The sequence below is a fragment of the Gouania willdenowi genome, chromosome 11 (genome assembly GCF_900634775.1).
Source record: "Gouania willdenowi chromosome 11, fGouWil2.1, whole genome shotgun sequence".
Classification (NCBI taxonomy): domain Eukaryota; kingdom Metazoa; phylum Chordata; class Actinopteri; order Blenniiformes; family Gobiesocidae; genus Gouania; species Gouania willdenowi.
Window position 1 is genome coordinate 32,357,806 of NC_041054.1, and position 18,335 is coordinate 32,376,140.

Genomic DNA, 18,335 nt, shown 5'->3' on the forward strand with positions numbered 1-18,335 from the left:
ATAACGTTCAATAACGTACAATAACGTACAATAATGTTCAATAACATTCAATAACGTACAATAACGTACAATAACGTACAATGATGTACAGTAACATTCAGTAACGTACAGTAACGTTCAACAACGTACAATAACGTTCAATAACGTACAATAACGTACAATAACATTCAATATCGTACAATAACGTACAATAACATTCAATAATGTACAATAACATACAATAACATTCAATAACGTACAATAATATTCAATAACGTTCAATAACGTACAATGACGTACAATAACATTCAATAACGTACAATGACATTCAATAACGTACAATAATATTCAATAACATTCAATAACATTCAATAATGTACAATAACGTACAATAACGTACAATAACGTACAATAACGTTCAAAAACATTCAATATCGTACAATAACATTCAATAATGTACAATAACGTACAATAATATTCAATAATGTTCAATAACGTACAATAACATTCAATAACGTACAGTAACATTCAATAATGTACAATAACGTTCAATAACATTCAATAACATTCAATATCGTACAATAACGTACAATAACATTCAATAACGTACAATAACATTCAATAATGTACAATAACGTACAATAACATTCAATAACGTACAATAACGTACAATAACATTCAATAACATTCAATATCGTACAATAACGTACAATAACATTCAATAACGTACAATAACATTCAATAACATTCAATAACGTACAATAACATTCAATAATGTACAATAACGTACAATAACATTCAATAACGTACAATAACGTACAATAACATTCAATAACATTCAATATCGTACAATAACGTACAATAACATTCAATAACGTACAATAACATTCAATAACGTACAATAACATTCAATAACGTACAATAACGTACAATAACGTTCAATAACTGGATCAAACCATGAATGAAGCTCGTTTAAATCAACACAGAAAACTATGTTTAGTGCCTCATTTTTCTCAGTAATCAGTGTTGCTGTGTTTGATTGAACTAGTACAGTATCTGTCAGAAGTATGTATTCATATAGTGGGAGGAGCTTAAGTAGAGTTAACTATGTCCAAATGAGTATGTGTTATAAGGTTGTATGTACATAGAGGTGTACATACTGTACTCTGTAGTGTTATGAAGGGTTTATTTGTGGGTGTAAAATAAAATAGTGTGTGTGATTTATCTGGTTTAATTCTATGAGACATAAATATGATAAATGATAAATGTGTTTGTTTTTTACTAATTTTTATATATTTTTTGTTTGATGTATTTTTCTGTAATCTATGTTTTTTTGGAGTCATTATGTGCATTTTTGTATCTTTCTCGTGTTTTTGTGCATCATTTGTATAATTATTGTTTTTGTTGCCATTGTAGTGATTCTGGTGATTTTTGTCGTTTGGTGTATTTTTCTGTAATGTATGTTTTTTTAGAGTCATTATGTATATTTTAGCGCATTTGTCCTCTTGTTAGATATGCCTCATCACTGTAAACTCACTCACTGCCATTGACGTAATTATACGTCAATTGTGTTTTTTCACAGGGGTTGCTAGGAAACACTGTGGCGGAGGTCTCCCATTATATAGCAGACTTCTGCTGTGGTGTAGTGACCAACTCCTGCCCTGTAGATGGCAGCACCGTACTTTGGGTTGAGAGATTAGCCGATGGTTATAAACAGCACAGAAGGAGGTAGATTTAAATCAGCGCACACTCAGATCAGAGCGGGTGTGGCTCTAGGTGGACTATTAGGGGTGTGTCCATCGTGTTAGAACATGATCAACAAGCGGTGAGACTTGGAGCATTTCCCGACGCCACATTTCAACATGTTTCTTTACTGTGAAAATGACAAACACTTTGAATCTGTCACATGCAGGTGCAGACCCAAATGCAGGGATGGAGGCGGAGCTCAGGTGCATTAAACCAATATTTATTGCTCTCTTAGGCATGGTCAGACAAACGGGGATTTGGTACACGGGTGATCAGTCCAGGGAGACAGAGGTATAAAAAAACACACAAAAGGCAAAACTAAGAACACAGAGCGAGGATAAACAAAAATGTCCAAAAGCAAAAACACTTGTAGATCCAGGAATTACTGGCATGAAACCAATCCCAGATCACAAGTGATAACGTAGTAAATGTGCCAGCTAGGGATGTAACGATTCACTCAACTCCCGATACGATTCGATTCATGAAACTGGGTTCACGATACGATTCTCTCACGATTTATTTTACAAAATGGAACTGTAGACAAATGATGACTGAAAAATATTCCAATATTTTTTTGGGGAAAAAAACTAGAAAATACTGTAATATTTTCCTTTTATTTTTCATTGTCAAAAGAATCCTTTCATAAACTATTCAAAACAATGTAATTCAACTAAAAATAAATCTTGAATGAAATAAATAAAGGAATAATACAGATGAAGAAGAAACCAATTAATTTAGATTTTGGTTCTATAGTAAACAATGCAAAACTGCATAATAGTATTTTTCTTTTTAAAAGTGCAACTGAAAATGTATTTTGTGCCTTAACAATTGGACTTTACAAAAAAAAAGAACCAGTCTGCATTGTATTTACGTCAGATATTTGTTTGGACCAGCAGAGGGCGCTGGAAACCCAGTGGTCAGTTGGGATGCAGCTAATCTGTGCAGTGAAGAAGAGATGCTATGCTAGCAGACAGAGCTAATAGAAAAACATGACTTTTACAGACATTCACGTAATACTACAGATATTCTTTCAGTGCTAAAGGGGTAATGAAGGCGGACAAAAAGAAAGTAGTAGCAGATTCCGCCCGCCGCTTCAGCATTTGGACAAGAGAGGGATACATATATAGCACCCTCTGCTGTTTAAAAAAAGAAAATCCCTATTGCCAGCACTGAACTGAGGCAAAGATACATTAGATACATTTACATCTGGCTTTGCAATGCATTTATCAATTCACTTTGGTCACCTGGAGCGCACAATAACCACAGAAACTAATCAGGTCAGCAGAATGTAATTTGCAGCTCAGGGAGGAGGAAATTGCGAATTTGCCACAACAAGTGAAATAGTGAAAAAACCTGGAGCGTTCCATTTATAAATGTAATATAATGCTGAGCCTGGGACATGATATTTACAGTAAACAAGTGGAAAACGTGGGATTGTATTTCCTTCAGCACAGACTTTATCCCTAAGTGACACCAAGACACACTGTGAGCTGAGCTAATGGAAGGAGAGCGAGGTCCAGCTGGAGCAGAGGAAAGAAAAGCAGCTTTAACTCAGGTTTGTTGTTTGCTGTGGTTCAGGCTCCAGGATGTTAAAGTGCTAAGTCAGCACAACGAGAACCAACATGAAAGGAACTGCTGAGACGTTTGAACTGCTTCAGTCACGATTCAGTTTATTTTCCCTTTGTCAGCATTAAATGAAAGTAGCGTTGTTCCACGTCTAAATAAAGGTTTAGTGACTCCTTACATTGTATCTGTTTGTATAACGCTTCATGTCTTTATCTAGTTTGAAAGGCAACATTTGTTTATGTTTCATATGAAAAGCTTAAAATGATTAAAGAAATGATAAAATCAGGATTTCTATAAAAGTATGATTTATACACAGTTTAAAAATCTACTGTAAAAGGAATAAAAGTGAAGAGAAAAAGAGTTAAAAATATTCTCATTGGTTGAGGACTTTGTTCCACTAAAAGCAACATATCAACATGGTACAGGATGTAATTACATAACTATCTAATGGCCAGACTGTCCTAAGCAGACCAGATACCACAGCACACTGATAGCACTCACCAGGGTCTCTGCCTGAGGAGGCTCTGCTATGTTATGACTACTGCTATCAGCCACACATGTAACACTGAGAGACTGATAGGTGGTTAACCTCTGACCCCCAGACCGTCTGTACGTCCATGAACCCTTTGATATGATAAATGCTGAGTCAGCATCTGACCAACAACCCTAAAGCTAGACGCTGTCTATAGTTATTGATCCAAAGCATTATACCTATACCAGTGACGTACCGTGACCACTAGGGTTGGGTAGGCACGTTGCAAATCCAGACCACCAATGACAATTTCATATGTTTCTGCTGTCAAGTGTTAATTCAATTCAAATCAATTTTATTTGTATAAAACAATTTACAACAAAGTCATCTCAATGCACTTGGGTTAACGTTAACCCTAACCCTAACCCTAACCCACAAAATATAAAATTCATAATAAGAAAGCCATCTAACAAAATCAACATCATAAACACCATTAAATTAACATAAACATTATTTAATATAGCCTCCATACTCTCCAACAACATATATCTCATGACACGACAGCACATCTGTTGTTTGTGTTGGAAACACAGAAACATGGAGAAAATGACAACTTCCAGTGAGGAGCATCCACAAAGTCAATCCTTCCTTTTGTTCCATTCACTGTGAAAAGTATGAAACATGTTCTGACCTTACCTTAGCTGGGGTTAGGGTTAGGGTTAGGGTAACTCAGGTGTTGGTCTCCATCTTTTAAAAGATGTCGTTTTTCCTCAAAACAAAGTTTCTCTATCATCTCTAGCGCTGTCATCATGACTGTAGTGTTATCCCGCCCACTAGCTAGAGAACGTAGCAGCAGCGGTCACGTATCATCTATTCACTAATGCACTGTGAACTTACGTATAGCATTTAGCATAGCACTGTTACGTCCAAAGGCAGCTCTCTACGATGCCTTTACGCGTAAATGGTTGTCATCTTGGGGACCTGACTGCACATGCGCAAACACGTAAAATCACGCAATGGGAACGGAGGCAGAGGAGCGACGTGCCTTTGGGAGGGGGCGTGGCCTCCCTCTGTCTTACAGCGGAGCGAAAAAAAAAAAAAAAAAGACTGCAGCTGTTCCAGGAAATAGCGCCGTTTAGTAATTTGGGCTATGAAACGCACAAAATTCGGACACTGTCAAACTTATAGGTACTGTAGGCTATTGAAAATGGAAAAATAAATAATTTCTAATTAAAAAAAAAAATTAATTAATTAATTATAATTAAATAATCAAAATATCAATTCACCCTCGGGTAGGCACTGCCTACCTTGCCTACCCTGACGGCACGTCACTGAACTATACCTATCTGTAATGTTCTTAGACACATTAAAGAACATGTATTACAGATGAATACAACAGAGGACGTTACACAGATAGAGATCTCAGTAAACATGACTCAGGGATTTTAGGATTAAAACATCACTTATTAAGAAGACAATGTGAACAAACATATACAGTACGGGGTGAGTTTGTTTCTGTTGGTATATTCTAGTTTATATAATGATTTTATAATTAGCAGCACCATTTAAATCTCTTCCTCAGTGCAACAGTAAAGTGTGATTTAAGCCTATTATTATTATTATTATTATGATTATTATTAATGTTTCTGATGTTTAGTAAAGATTTGTTCAGTAAAATGAAATGTGTCCCGTTATTACTGAAATAAATAGATAAACCATCCTCCTGGTTTATATAGATTACTAGTATTATATATTCTAGTCACACACACACACACATATATATAAATATATATATATTATAACACTGTGACTGTACTCTAACAAACATGCTGATGCCAAAGCACAGAAAACAGTTAATTATACGCGTAGGGAATAGAAATGGAAGAATGTCCTTGATTTCAATAATTCAGAACTCTTCAGCTGGACTTTATGATTCATTAAACACAACAAGAACTTTGGAAGATTAGAAGCAGCTTTGACAGGACATTTGTGTGAGAGGGAAGTCCCTGAGGAGCCCTTTGTTTCTTATTATTATTTTAGGTGGTGTGTATAAAAGAAGGATAGTGGCTGACTAATAGGCAGAAAGAAATATCTGAATAATTAATAAACCATGAGGCTCTGCTCATTGTTCAGGATTTTAGTTTTAACTCAATGTTCAATAAATGATAGAGAAATAACCTCCTCATTATTATTATTATTATTATTACTATTATTATTATTATTACTATTATTATTATTATTATTACTATTATTACTATTATTATTATTATTATTATTACTATTACTATTACTATTACTATTATTATTACTATTACTATTATTATTACTATTATTTGTTATTACTATCATCATTATTATTATTATTATTACTATTATTATTATTATTACTATTATTATTATTATTATTATTATTACTATTACTATTATTACTATTATTATTACTATTATTTGTTATTACTATCATCATTATTATTATTATTATTATTATTATTATTATTATTATTATTATGTGTCTGTCTGATCAGGTTGATTTTTAATAGGAATATTAATAAGTTTTCACCATCTGGAAACAATCATCACTACAATATTAAAATAAATAAAAGTGATGATGACAAGTCATCCACCAATCAGGAGCCAGCATTTCTGCTGACTAAGTAACTGTAACTATTGAAGTAAATAAATAAGAAAGTAAGAGCTGATGGAGAAGCGTGTAGAAAAAGTCTACAGATGTTCTACACGTTCTAGAGAGGATAGCGTAATAGATCTACCTTCTACTGATCTGACCACACATGGACATCATGACCTTTGACCAGACAGAACACATGTAATCATCATAGACACTTTCATGTGACATGTTGTCTATTTACACTAGGATGATAGTCACAGAGCCCTAAAGAAACATTATTGGATCAAGACCCTCGTCACACTCCCACAGCAGGAACAACCGTACGGTTCAAAGACACAGCTGTGTGCAGATGGTCTACAGACATATACTAACAGATTCTAACACAGATATTAACCTGAGGACAAACACACAAGAGAACCATAAACATTTAGTTTAAAAGGTGGAAATCTACAGAATGACCATTTACTGGACTTTCATCACATCAGAGCCAAAAAACATCATCATTACTCATGATGATCAACATTCGTGTGATCAACATTTACATGCTAATCTAAAGTCAGCGTTGTCATGTCTTGTGTACTTTTGTTGTTGTTTAAAGCCTTTCTGATCTCATTCAGTAAATATTTTTCTCATTATTTCAGTTTTTGACCTCCCCGGTAAGGTCTATTCAGGGGTACTGGAGAGGAGGGTCCGCCGGATAGTTGAACCTCGGATTCAGGAGGAGCAATGTGGTTTTCGTCCTGGCCGTGGAACTGTGGACCAGCTCTACACCCTCAGCAGGGTCCTTGAGGGGTCATGGGAATTTGCCCAACCAGTCCACATGTGTTTTGCGGACCTGGAAAAGGCATTTGACAGTGTCCCTCGGGGATTCCTGTGGGGGGTCCTCCGGGAGTATGGGGTATCGAACCTCCTGATAGGAGCTGTTCGTTCCCTGTATGACCGGAGTCAGAGTCTGGTCCGCATTGCCGGCAGTAAGTCGAAATCATTTCCGGTGAGGGTTGGACTCCGCCAGGGCTGCCCTTTGTCACCGATTCTGTTCATAACTTTTATGGACAGAATTTCTAGGCGCAGTCAGGGCGTTGAGGGGGTCCGGTTCGGGGGCCTCAGTATTGCATCACTGCTTTTTGCAGATGATGTGGTCCTGTTGGCTCCAACATACCGTGACCTTCAACTCTCACTGGATCGGTTCGCAGCCGAGTGTGAAGCGGCCGGAATGAGAATCAGCACCTCCAAATCCGAGTCCATGGTTCTCGACCGGAAAAAGGTGGAGTGCCTTCTCCGGGTTGGAGATGAGGTTCTGCCCCAGGTGGAGGAGTTCAAGTACCTCGGGGTCTTGTTCACGAGTGAGGGAAGGATGGAGCGAGAGATCGACAGGCGGATTGATGCGGCGTCTGCAGTGATGCAGAGTCTGCACCAGTCCGTCATTGTGAAAAGGGAGCTGAGCCAAAAAGCAAAGCTCTCGATTTACAGGTCGGTCTACGTTCCAACCCTCACCTATGGTCATGAACTTTGGGTCATGACCGAAAGAACAAGATCACGGGTACAAGCGGCCGAAATGAGTTTCCTCCGTAGGGTGGCTGGGGAGAGGGAAGTCTGGGCCTCCCTACTGAGGATGCTGCCCCGCGACCCAGAAACGGCTAAGCGGAAGAAGATGGATGGATGGATGGATTTCAGTTTTTGTTGTCATTTTGTAAATTATTCTCTTATTTTCATGTATATTTGTAGTCATCTTGTGATTTATTTTTGGCATTTTGTGCATTTTTTCTCCATTTCATGTTGTTCTTTTTGAGTTTTTGTGTTTTTGTGTGTTTTTGTGTCTAGATAATTGTTCTCTTATTCTGTGTTTTTATTGTTGTTTTTAGACATTTTGTAGGTTTTAGTAGATAATGTTCTGTTATTTTTGTGTACTCTTGTTGACATCTTGTATATTTTTCTTATATATATATATATATATATATATTTTTTGTAGTCATTGTGTGTGTTTACTTTGGTGTGTGTGATGTCAGAACAACATCCACACTGGGCTGCTTTGGAACTATAATGTATAGAATTATACACAGTAGGACGTTCATCATACAGTATAGTTATTGGTTTATATTTCATTGAAAAGTGTTTAATAGTGTTTGTGTTGATGTGTTAAATGATGAATAAAGTGTTAGTGTGACTTTAACTGCAACATCATCAGCAGCAGACAACATGAGGTGCTTATTTAAGAGATAAATAAATAATATCACAGACATAAAGAGCTGAAAGAACAGGTTTCGATGTGATTTATCTTGTATAGCTTAGTTCATCCTGCTGTTAACACAACACTCCTATCCCAGCCCAGCACTTTATTTACCAATATTTAACATCTGTGTTTTAATGCTAAACATTAAAATATATATGCTTTAAAGGGCCAAACACATCACAAACAAAAAAAACATGTCTTCTACCAAACAACAGATTCCAAAGGGAGGACATGTCACTTTATTCATTTATATACTGTATATATATATATATATATATATATATATATATATATATATATATATATATATATATATACTGTATATATATATATATTTTTTTTTTTTTTTAACACGACTGCTGCTGTCTTCCACTTTAGAAAATGACTCAATATCCCATTGTCATTAACTTGGTAGATAATAAATATTCCACTTCCTGTTTGAGATGAACATCACTAATGGGTTATGATGGCTTAATGTGATGCAACAGAATCAATGTTCATAATGACAGTGAGTCATTGTGTAATGGAAACGTGCTGGAAGGATCAATCATAAAAAGAAACAGAACAAGGACAATAAAAACTATCAAAGTATTGATACCCTGAAACACACTGATTATCATATCTGAAACAGTTGGAGCTCAAACCTATGTCCTCCTTCACACTTTGTGGTGGAGAATAATCAGTGGATAAAAATGGATCCAACACAATACTCTGATTAAACAAAAGGGGGTGCTGGGACTGTTTTAGGGACGCTTGTTTAGACATTACGGTCTCTGGTTCAGACACTGAACCATGAGCAGCAGGAGAAGATCTTTAATCTGAACAACACGACATGAACACGTCTGACCAGAATGAAGACACTGTCTCTTTAAAATGAACCAGTTTCAACCAGACACTATTTACACTATTATATTTACACCATTCTCACTATTCACAGTATTATATTTACACTATACACACTATTTACACCATTCTCACTATACACACTATAATATTTACACTATACACACTATTCTGTTTACACTAATCACATTATTTACACTAATCTCACTATATACACTAATCTAACTATATACACTATTCTATTTACACCAATCACATTATTTACACTATTATATTTACACTAATCACATTATTTACACTATTCTCACTATTCACATTATTTACACTATTATATTTATATGTCATATAAATATATATGAGAGCAACATTAATGTCACATAATTGCAAATTCCACTCAGGGATCAATGATTTACTGACTCAGATCAGGCTTATTGATTAAGTTTTGATCAACTTAATTTAAATTCACTAATTCAAATGATCCTAATGACATCATTCCGGGCCGTAATAATTAAACAACAACAAATGGATGAGCTCGTCCTCAGCAACAAACAACTTTATCCACAGATGTTGTGTAGCACAGATGTTGTAAACGCTCTGACTCAGTGAAACTGCTCATGTTCTACCTAATAAACCGTCCCCGGAAACATTTCCCCATAAAAAAAACGTTCCTTATCCTCCGCGTTCAACAGTGTATTCAGTTTTCATTGGTCAATTCTGTTAACAAGGATTTTATAGAGCACCAAATAATAATAATATAATGTCTGGTTGTTGTACCAAAATCCTGCTGCACACCTGGACCACGCAGTTTGGGAACCACTGGTGTATGCTATAGCTAGGTGGTGTTTAGACTAATGCTAGGTGGTGTTTAGACTAATGCTAGGAGGTGTGTAGACTAATGCTAGGTGGTGTTTAGACTAATGCTAGAAGGTGTGTAGACTAATGCTAGGTGGTGTTTAGACTAATGCTAGGAGGTGTGTAGACTAATGCTAGGTGGTGTTTAGACTAATGCTAGGTGGTGTTTAGACTAATGCTAGGTGGTGTTTAGACTAATGCTAGAAGGTGTGTAGACTAATGCTAGGAGGTGTTTAGACTAATGCTAGGTGGTGTGTAGACTAATGCTAGGAGGTGTGTAGACTAATGCTAGGTGGTGTTTAGACTAATGCTGGGTGGTGTTTAGACTAATGCTGGGTGGTGTTTAGACTAATGCTAGAAGGTGTGTAGACTAATGCTAGGAGGTGTTTAGACTAATGCTAGGAGGTGTGTAGACTAATGCTAGGTGGTGTGTAGACTAATGCTAGGTGGTGTTTAGACTAATGCTGGGTGGTGTGTAGGGCTGGGCGATATGGAAAAAAATTAATATCACGATTTTTCAAAGTCAAACTCACGATTTTGATTTTATCACGGTTTTTTTTTTTTTTTTTTAATAAAGCACACTTTTAATTAACATGCTAATTTTTGTTGAAACAAGCAAAAACATTTTTTTTTTTCAATTTATTTCAATGTTGTACAACTTATGAACACACAAACAAACTCACATCAACTATAAGATTACATATAAACTAACAAAATTCACAGTCTAGTTTTTTACTGTCAAGTTTTCAAGTAATACTTTTAAGTGTAAATTAGTGCAACTTGCAATGACAACAATCGTATAAGGGCTCATCCAATGAGGCAAAATAATTTTAGTGCACAAATGAACTTTTGGTTAAAAGAAAGTGCAAGTCTTTCACCATATTAGCCCCGCTGTCTGTCGTCATGCACGTCATTTTTTTTTTCATCCATGTCCCACGACTCCAGAGCCTCTCTTAATCCTGCAGCTATTAGTTCACCAGTGTGATCCTCTGGGAAATACGTAGTTTGCAGAGTCGCATTGCGCAGCACCCAGTTGTCGATGTAATGAACTGTTATGCTCAAATATGGTTCAAATGTTCTGCTGGACCATAGATCACTTGTTGTGGCATAGAACTGCACATTTAGTATTTTTTGAGCAACTTTACTTCGACAGTCTGTATACATGCGTGGGATGACGGTGTTGGAAGCGCTTATCCAAAACTTCTACCATCTTCTTAAAGCCCACTCCTTCCACCGTTTGTAGCGGACACATATCCTTTACTATATGAAGAGCCACAGCATCTGTAATAGTGTTCCAGCGTTGACTGCCTCTATCATAAGGTGTAAGTTTAGCGAAGGCATCTGATATCTTTTGCTGTAGTTTTGAAGCGGCCGCTGCGGGGGGTGATTTAGCTGCTTGTACAGCTCGACTTTCACTATACTGTTTATTATGTTTTCGCTTCAAATGGTTAAACAAGTTCGTGGTATTGCCGTCTGTTGCCTTTACCGTCTCCGTGCACACTTTGCATATTATATTATTATGCTCTTTGTCGTGTGGGGCGAAGCCAAACCAGTTCCAAATTATGGACGTGGAGTTTCTTTTCGGGACATAATCTCCGCTCTCCGCTGCGACCGCCATGCTCCGTGCTTGTTGATGAATGAAACACAGGGGAGGGGATTACGTGCACCGATCACTCTGATTGGTTAAAGGTCACATGTCACCACTGCCAGAGTGGAGGGGGAGGGGGAGAGGGAGAGGAAGGAAAAGAGCAGCGCCTTCGGCTTTCACAAATATATGCTTATATCACGATCCTACGATCTCTCAAAAAATACAGATCGTCAGCTTTGGAGATCGTAAGACGGTTTTATATCGTCATATCGCCCAACCCTAGTGGTGTGTAGACTAATGCTAGGTGGTGTGTAGACTAATGCTAGGTGGTGTGTAGACTAATGCTAGGTGGTGTTTAGACTAATGCTAGGTGGTGTTTAGACTAATGCTAGGTGGTGTTTAGACTAATGCTAGGAGGTGTTTAGACTAATGCTAGGAGGTGTTTAGACTAATGCTATGAGGTGTTTAGATTAATGCTAGGTGGTGTTTAGACTAATGCTAGGAGGTGTTTAGACTAATGCTATGAGGTGTTTAGACTAATGCTAGGTGGTGTTTAGACTAATGCTAGGAGGTGTTTAGACTAATGCTGTGAGGTGTTTAGATTAATGCTAGGTGGTGTTTAGACTAATGCTGTGAGGTGTTTAGATTAATGCTAGGTGGTGTTTAGACTAATGCTAGGAGGTGTTTAGACTAATGCTAGGAGGTGTTTAGACTAATGCTAGGAGGTGTTTAGACTATTGCTAGGTGGTGTTTAGACTAATGCTAGGAGGTGTGTAGACTAATGCTCGGAGGTGTTTAGACTATTGCTAGGTGGTGTTAAGACTAATGCTAGGTGGTGTTTAGACTAATGCTAGGAGGTGTGTAGACTAATGCTAGGAGGTGTGTAGACTAATGCTAGGTGGTGTTTAGACTAATGCTAGGAGGTGTGTAGACTAATGCTAGGTGGTGTTTAGACTAATGCTAGGAGGTGTGTAGATTAATGCTAGGTGGTGTTTAGACTAATGCTAGGAGGTGTGTAGACTAATGCTAGGTGGTGTTTAGACTAATGCTAGGAGGTGTGTAGACTAATGCTAGGTGGTGTTTAGACTAATGCTAGGAGGTGTGTAGATTAATGCTAGGTAGTGTTTAGACTAATGCTAGGAGGTGTGTAGACTAATGCTAGGTGGTGTTTAGACTAATGCTAGGAGGTGTGTAGAGGTTGGTTGTGTACCTCATTCCTTCAGTAGACTTGTTGTGGTAGTTACAGTAGAGTTGTGGTGAACCCAACATGGCCTCAGTGAACACAGCCAGGAAACCCAACGCCTCCACGTAGACCGCTGAGTCCAGGAGGATGTAGGTGATGTACGCCGCCACCATCGTAAAGGCCAACACACACTGGACGTAATCCAGGAAGTGGCTCCATGACCAGAAGTAGTTCCAGTCAAAGTCTGAACACGCACAGAAAAGAAGAGAAGAAGACTTTAGATATAAATTAGAAAAAAAATAGTTTTTGTTTATCACAGGGGCGGGGCCACAAACATGATTGAATCTGATCTGAGGGTCACATGATCAACATTCATGTAAACATTTAGATGAATGACCAATCAGAGCATTAACAGGAAACTACAAAGAGCTTTGTGTGTATTTTTTTTTTACCTGTCATCGCTTAGCTCTTGTTTTTGTTGTTGTTTTGTGTTTCTGGAGTCATTTTGTGTATTTTTCTTATTGTTTTGTATATTTTCACATTATTTTTTTTCATCATGTTGTTGACTGGTGAGTTGTTAGTGTCATTTTGTGCATTTTTGTTGTCATTCTGTAAATTTCTGCTCCTTTTCTAGGTTTTGTGTATTTTTGTGTTATGTTGTCATCGGGTGTGTTGTAAGTGTAATTTAGTGAATTTCATTTGCATATATTTGTTGTCCTTTTGTGAAATTTTCTGTAATATCTGAGTGGTTTTGTTGTCATTTTGTAAATTTTTGTTATTATATTTTATATGTTGTGTTTAGTGTATTTTTTTGTGTATTTTTCTGTAATATTGTGTGTTTTTGGAGCACACCACACAAGGGCCACATGTGGCCCCTGTTCCAACTGATCCTCAGTAAAGGCTGAGTGAATGAAACAGTCAGACATAATTCAGCTCTCTATCAATACGGTCACAGCTAAATATGCTACTATGCTACTATGCTAGTTCCAGAGCAGCTAACAAAGTCTGAGGCACCAAACTTCTCACTTCACATCTCCTTCTTTGCACTAACGAAGCAAAGCCAAAACTCTATTTTTTAACCTAACTTCACACTGAAGCTGAGACGTTTCACACCACGTTCACAACGGAAGGAAATCAATGAATCATGGCTCAGGGTATGTGAGGTGAACTTACAGGTTCTCATTAATCTACAACACTTCAACACATGTAGCGCCAGTGATGCTAAGGCTTCCTTCCTCTGATTTTACATGCAGTAGATGGTTGTGGGTGAGATGCTGAGAAAGGCCCATAAATACGTTGAGCTGAATGAGATGTTAGAGTGTGGACAGTGGTGCTCCTTGCTTTGGTTGCCAAACGCTGTAAAACTACACAGAAGAAGAAGATGAAAGAGTAAACCATGGAATGTAATCATGGCTCACAGCTAAACAACACATGGAGCCCACTCACTCAATTATGCTGAAACCAAGCGTTTCCTTATCTGTGAAGCACATCCATGGCCTCCAGAGAGGACCTCATACAGCACACAGAGGAACACATGCACAATCAATGTCAGAGAAGATTAGGATCAACATCCCTGATGGTTTGAGACAAACCCAGAGCTGCTCAGTGATCACATGGTTTATTGTGTTAGAGACAGAACCAGGCCTGGAGGTGTGTGTGTGTAAATACAGACTCAGTGTAGCATCAAACACTATTTACTTAAATAAATGTTAGTTTTCATCTCCACTGTAAAGTTTGGTGCAGTGCATTGTGGGAGGCGTAGTCCTGTCAACGATGCATAAAAGTGTTTATAATTCTACCAGTGAACACACGTGGTAGAACCTGTAGCTATGGAGCAGTGAGGGTGGTGAAGGACTACATCACTACCTAAAACATCTATGACATGCAGTCATCCTGCCATGATAACATCTACTACCTTTTATCTTCATGTCACGGTTTGGCCTGATGATGAGTCTGGGACCCCCTCCCTCCCCTCCCCCCACCCCTTACATCAGGGACCAGTGATAATACTGTAAATAAAACCATGGAGAGACCGTTCTACCTAGGTAGCACCGTCACCAACAATGGATGTCATGAAGATGAAATGTCACTGTGTAGCTCTAAAGCTATAGTTCCTCCTTTAGAAGACTGTTTATATACACACACACTGTTGGTTGTTGCGTTGTTAAAGCCTGTCACTAATATCTATAGAAGAAGAAGAATTACACCTGTCACAATGTTCCTCTGACTGATCAGTAACATCAGGATCAATATAAAAACAGTGATTATACAGTATTTAAGATGATTTGTTCTACAGCAGACATGTTGGGAAACAAGGTAAACACATACAATGACTTAAAAAACACTAAATAAATAAAACGGAAAACAGACGGAAAGTTTAGAATTCACGTTTTGAATAAAACAATCTGAAGTTTTATTTTTGTTTATAAATGAGGCCCAAACATGACACAGAAATGCTTCAGATGCATGTTTTAGGACAATATCACACATTTACACTGTTTAGTGTATAAATGGACCAATATGTCAAACACTGTGTAATCACAGGACTTCATGCAAAATGCAAATATAGAAATTAGAGTTTGGACTAGATTAAAAAAAAAAAAATCTAATTAATTAGAGACTTTGTAATTAATGAATATAAATTATTTTCCTAAAAATATTTGACAAGAGAAGCAATGTTTTCCAGTTTAAATGTATGTTGGTTTATGACTGAATCAATGAAAACAAGAAATGATCTTAAACAACTAAATAGTGTTTATTATTTCTATCACTGAGTGCTAACATAATGTGTAATATTAATAAATAATATTATGATTACATTGTTCACAAAGCACTAACTTACATTTAACTCAGATATATTCATGTTTTTCTAGATTCTGCACTGCACTCCCATCATTACAAACTATCAAGTCTCAGGTACAGAAATACGCTATGTATTTAAATTATATTATTTTTCATGGAAGCTAATAGTTATGATAGAGTTGTTTAAAATTAAACACAATAACTGATTAATTCCAATGAATAACTCCCATCTAAGGTTTATATTCTGGAATATTCCAGAAACCTTGTGCCCCCATGTAACCATAGTAACCTTATAAATAAAACAATGTGTTATCTGAGGATCTGTCAGTCATCATAACGACACGGTGCTTTATGGGAACAAAGGAGCATTGATTAGAGTTTAGTGAAAACAAAGGGTGATAAATAAAGCTGCAGTCAGCACTAACAGCTCTGTGCTCTCACATCGTGTACGTGAAAAGCACCTGCTGCTCTTCCTGGAACTCAACAATGAACGTGCATGTTATAGTGTGTGAGACTGAAAACTAGCTCCACCCTGTTAGCTTCACTATTACACTAACAAAGCTAACATTAGCTTAACTTTGTCATCATGTATAAAATAATCTTAACTTAAGGGGGTTGAATGAGTGAGCCTGAGTCCTAACATCATATAGTGATGTCGTTACCATGGTAACACGGCACATCATTGCTCAAAGAACCGTGACAAGAAGTGGAGCAAATACAAAAAGTTTCCTCTCATGGTGAACGTTTGGATTTAACACAAATGGAGACGCTTTAGCATGTCGTGCTAACTTTGTAATGACATCAAAGGCAGCATTATGCTAACATTTTAAATCCTCCTTTCATGTTGACCTTAAAGAATCTGTGTTCCATTGGGATCACATAATTACACAGTAGTCATTTTACATTAGCATGCTAATCACAGGTCTACACATTTCATCTAATTTAATACAGGATTAAAACTATAGAAACTACAATTAAAGAAATGACCTCTTTTATAAAGTTTGTTAGCTCTGTGTTCTAATTTCAAACCAAAAATTTAAAAAAACTTGAATAAATTAGCCACAAACTTCACATTATTGTGATGCAAAGCTGTGAGATTCATTATCAAATATCAAAGGCTTGGACAACAAACAATATTATTACAGTAGAACAAAATGTGAAGAGATTTTATCTTTTCATTTCATAGAAAAACAGCTTTAACCAAAAACACAACTTTATTTAGATCAAATAAACTATTTTTGTTTGAATGCAAACAAATATATTTGACACCCCAAATAATTGCATTTGAACATTTTTTTTATTTGACTGACATTATTTTTTGTATTTTTTTTTTTATTCAAGTGAATTAAAATTTATTGAAAATCATGTTTTTGATTTGGGTCATATTGTGCTTTGTTTTTATTATTAAATTCCAAAAGAATAAAACACACAAAAAAAACATTTAGTTTTTCTTTGAATGTAAATGGTTGTTTTTAATTCTAATGTATTTTTGATTAAATTAAATGTTGAAAGTTAAACATTTGATCTCACGTCAGATTTGTCCTTGCACGTATAAATGATATAAAATATGTAACAATATCCAAACTATAATTGACAGATTTCATTCTTTGCAGGAGTTTTACTTACAAATACTTAGTTTGGTTGTAATTTAGGGGAATTCTGTGGAATAATTTGAGAAAAACTGCAGGATTTTAGAATAATTTAGTTATTTTATCAAAGTGATTGAAATGACTTCATCATGTGATATATAATCATAAGAAAACTGTGAGCTGTAAATGTTGTGGAGCTTCATTGAATGTGTGTATATTAACGGACTGAGATATGATATCTGACATTTTTACTTTAGGGCCAAATTTGGCCCCCGGACCTTAAGTTTGACACATGTGCAATAGAGCATCATGTTGTTAGCATCACTTATTATAAAATATAAACTATATTAACTAATGAACTTACTCTGGAGAAATGAATAATGTTAAGTTAATAAATCATTTAAACTTGATATAAAGTGAAACAGACTGAGTAATAACGTAATTAAGTAATTAGCAGATGTTTGATCAATGACTGATCAATGACTGATTAATAACTGATCAATGACTGATCAATGACTGATTAATAACTGATCAATGACTGATTAATAACTGATCAATGACTGATCAATGACTGATTAATAACTGATCAATGACTGATTAATAACTGATCAATAACTGATCAATGACTGATTAATAACTGATCAATGACTGATTAATAACTGATGCTACATGTCCACAGTATGAACTCTCCAATCACTGGTTTCTACTGCCACCTGGTGTCTGAACACAGAACAACTAGAACATAATTATAATAAATATGAAAAAGAACAAAGTCAATGATTCAAACTCTAGATTTTAACCACATTATTATTTATGCGTCAGGTTTAAGTTCAGTCACAAACTATTGATCCTGTGAACT

The 18,335-nt window shown here is 36.2% G+C and overlaps 1 protein-coding gene across 3 annotated transcripts in view; it reads right to left on the reverse strand.

The window, feature by feature from the left end:
- slc66a2 (solute carrier family 66 member 2) overlaps positions 1-18,335 on the reverse strand; it is a 39,179-nt gene that overhangs the window by 10,438 nt on the left and 10,406 nt on the right. For all 3 annotated transcript variants that reach the window (XM_028461869.1, XM_028461868.1, XM_028461870.1), the window contains one exon: positions 13,113-13,329. In XM_028461869.1, coding sequence (XP_028317670.1) covers positions 13,113-13,329 — 217 coding nt within the window. The remainder of the gene's footprint in view (positions 1-13,112; positions 13,330-18,335) is intronic.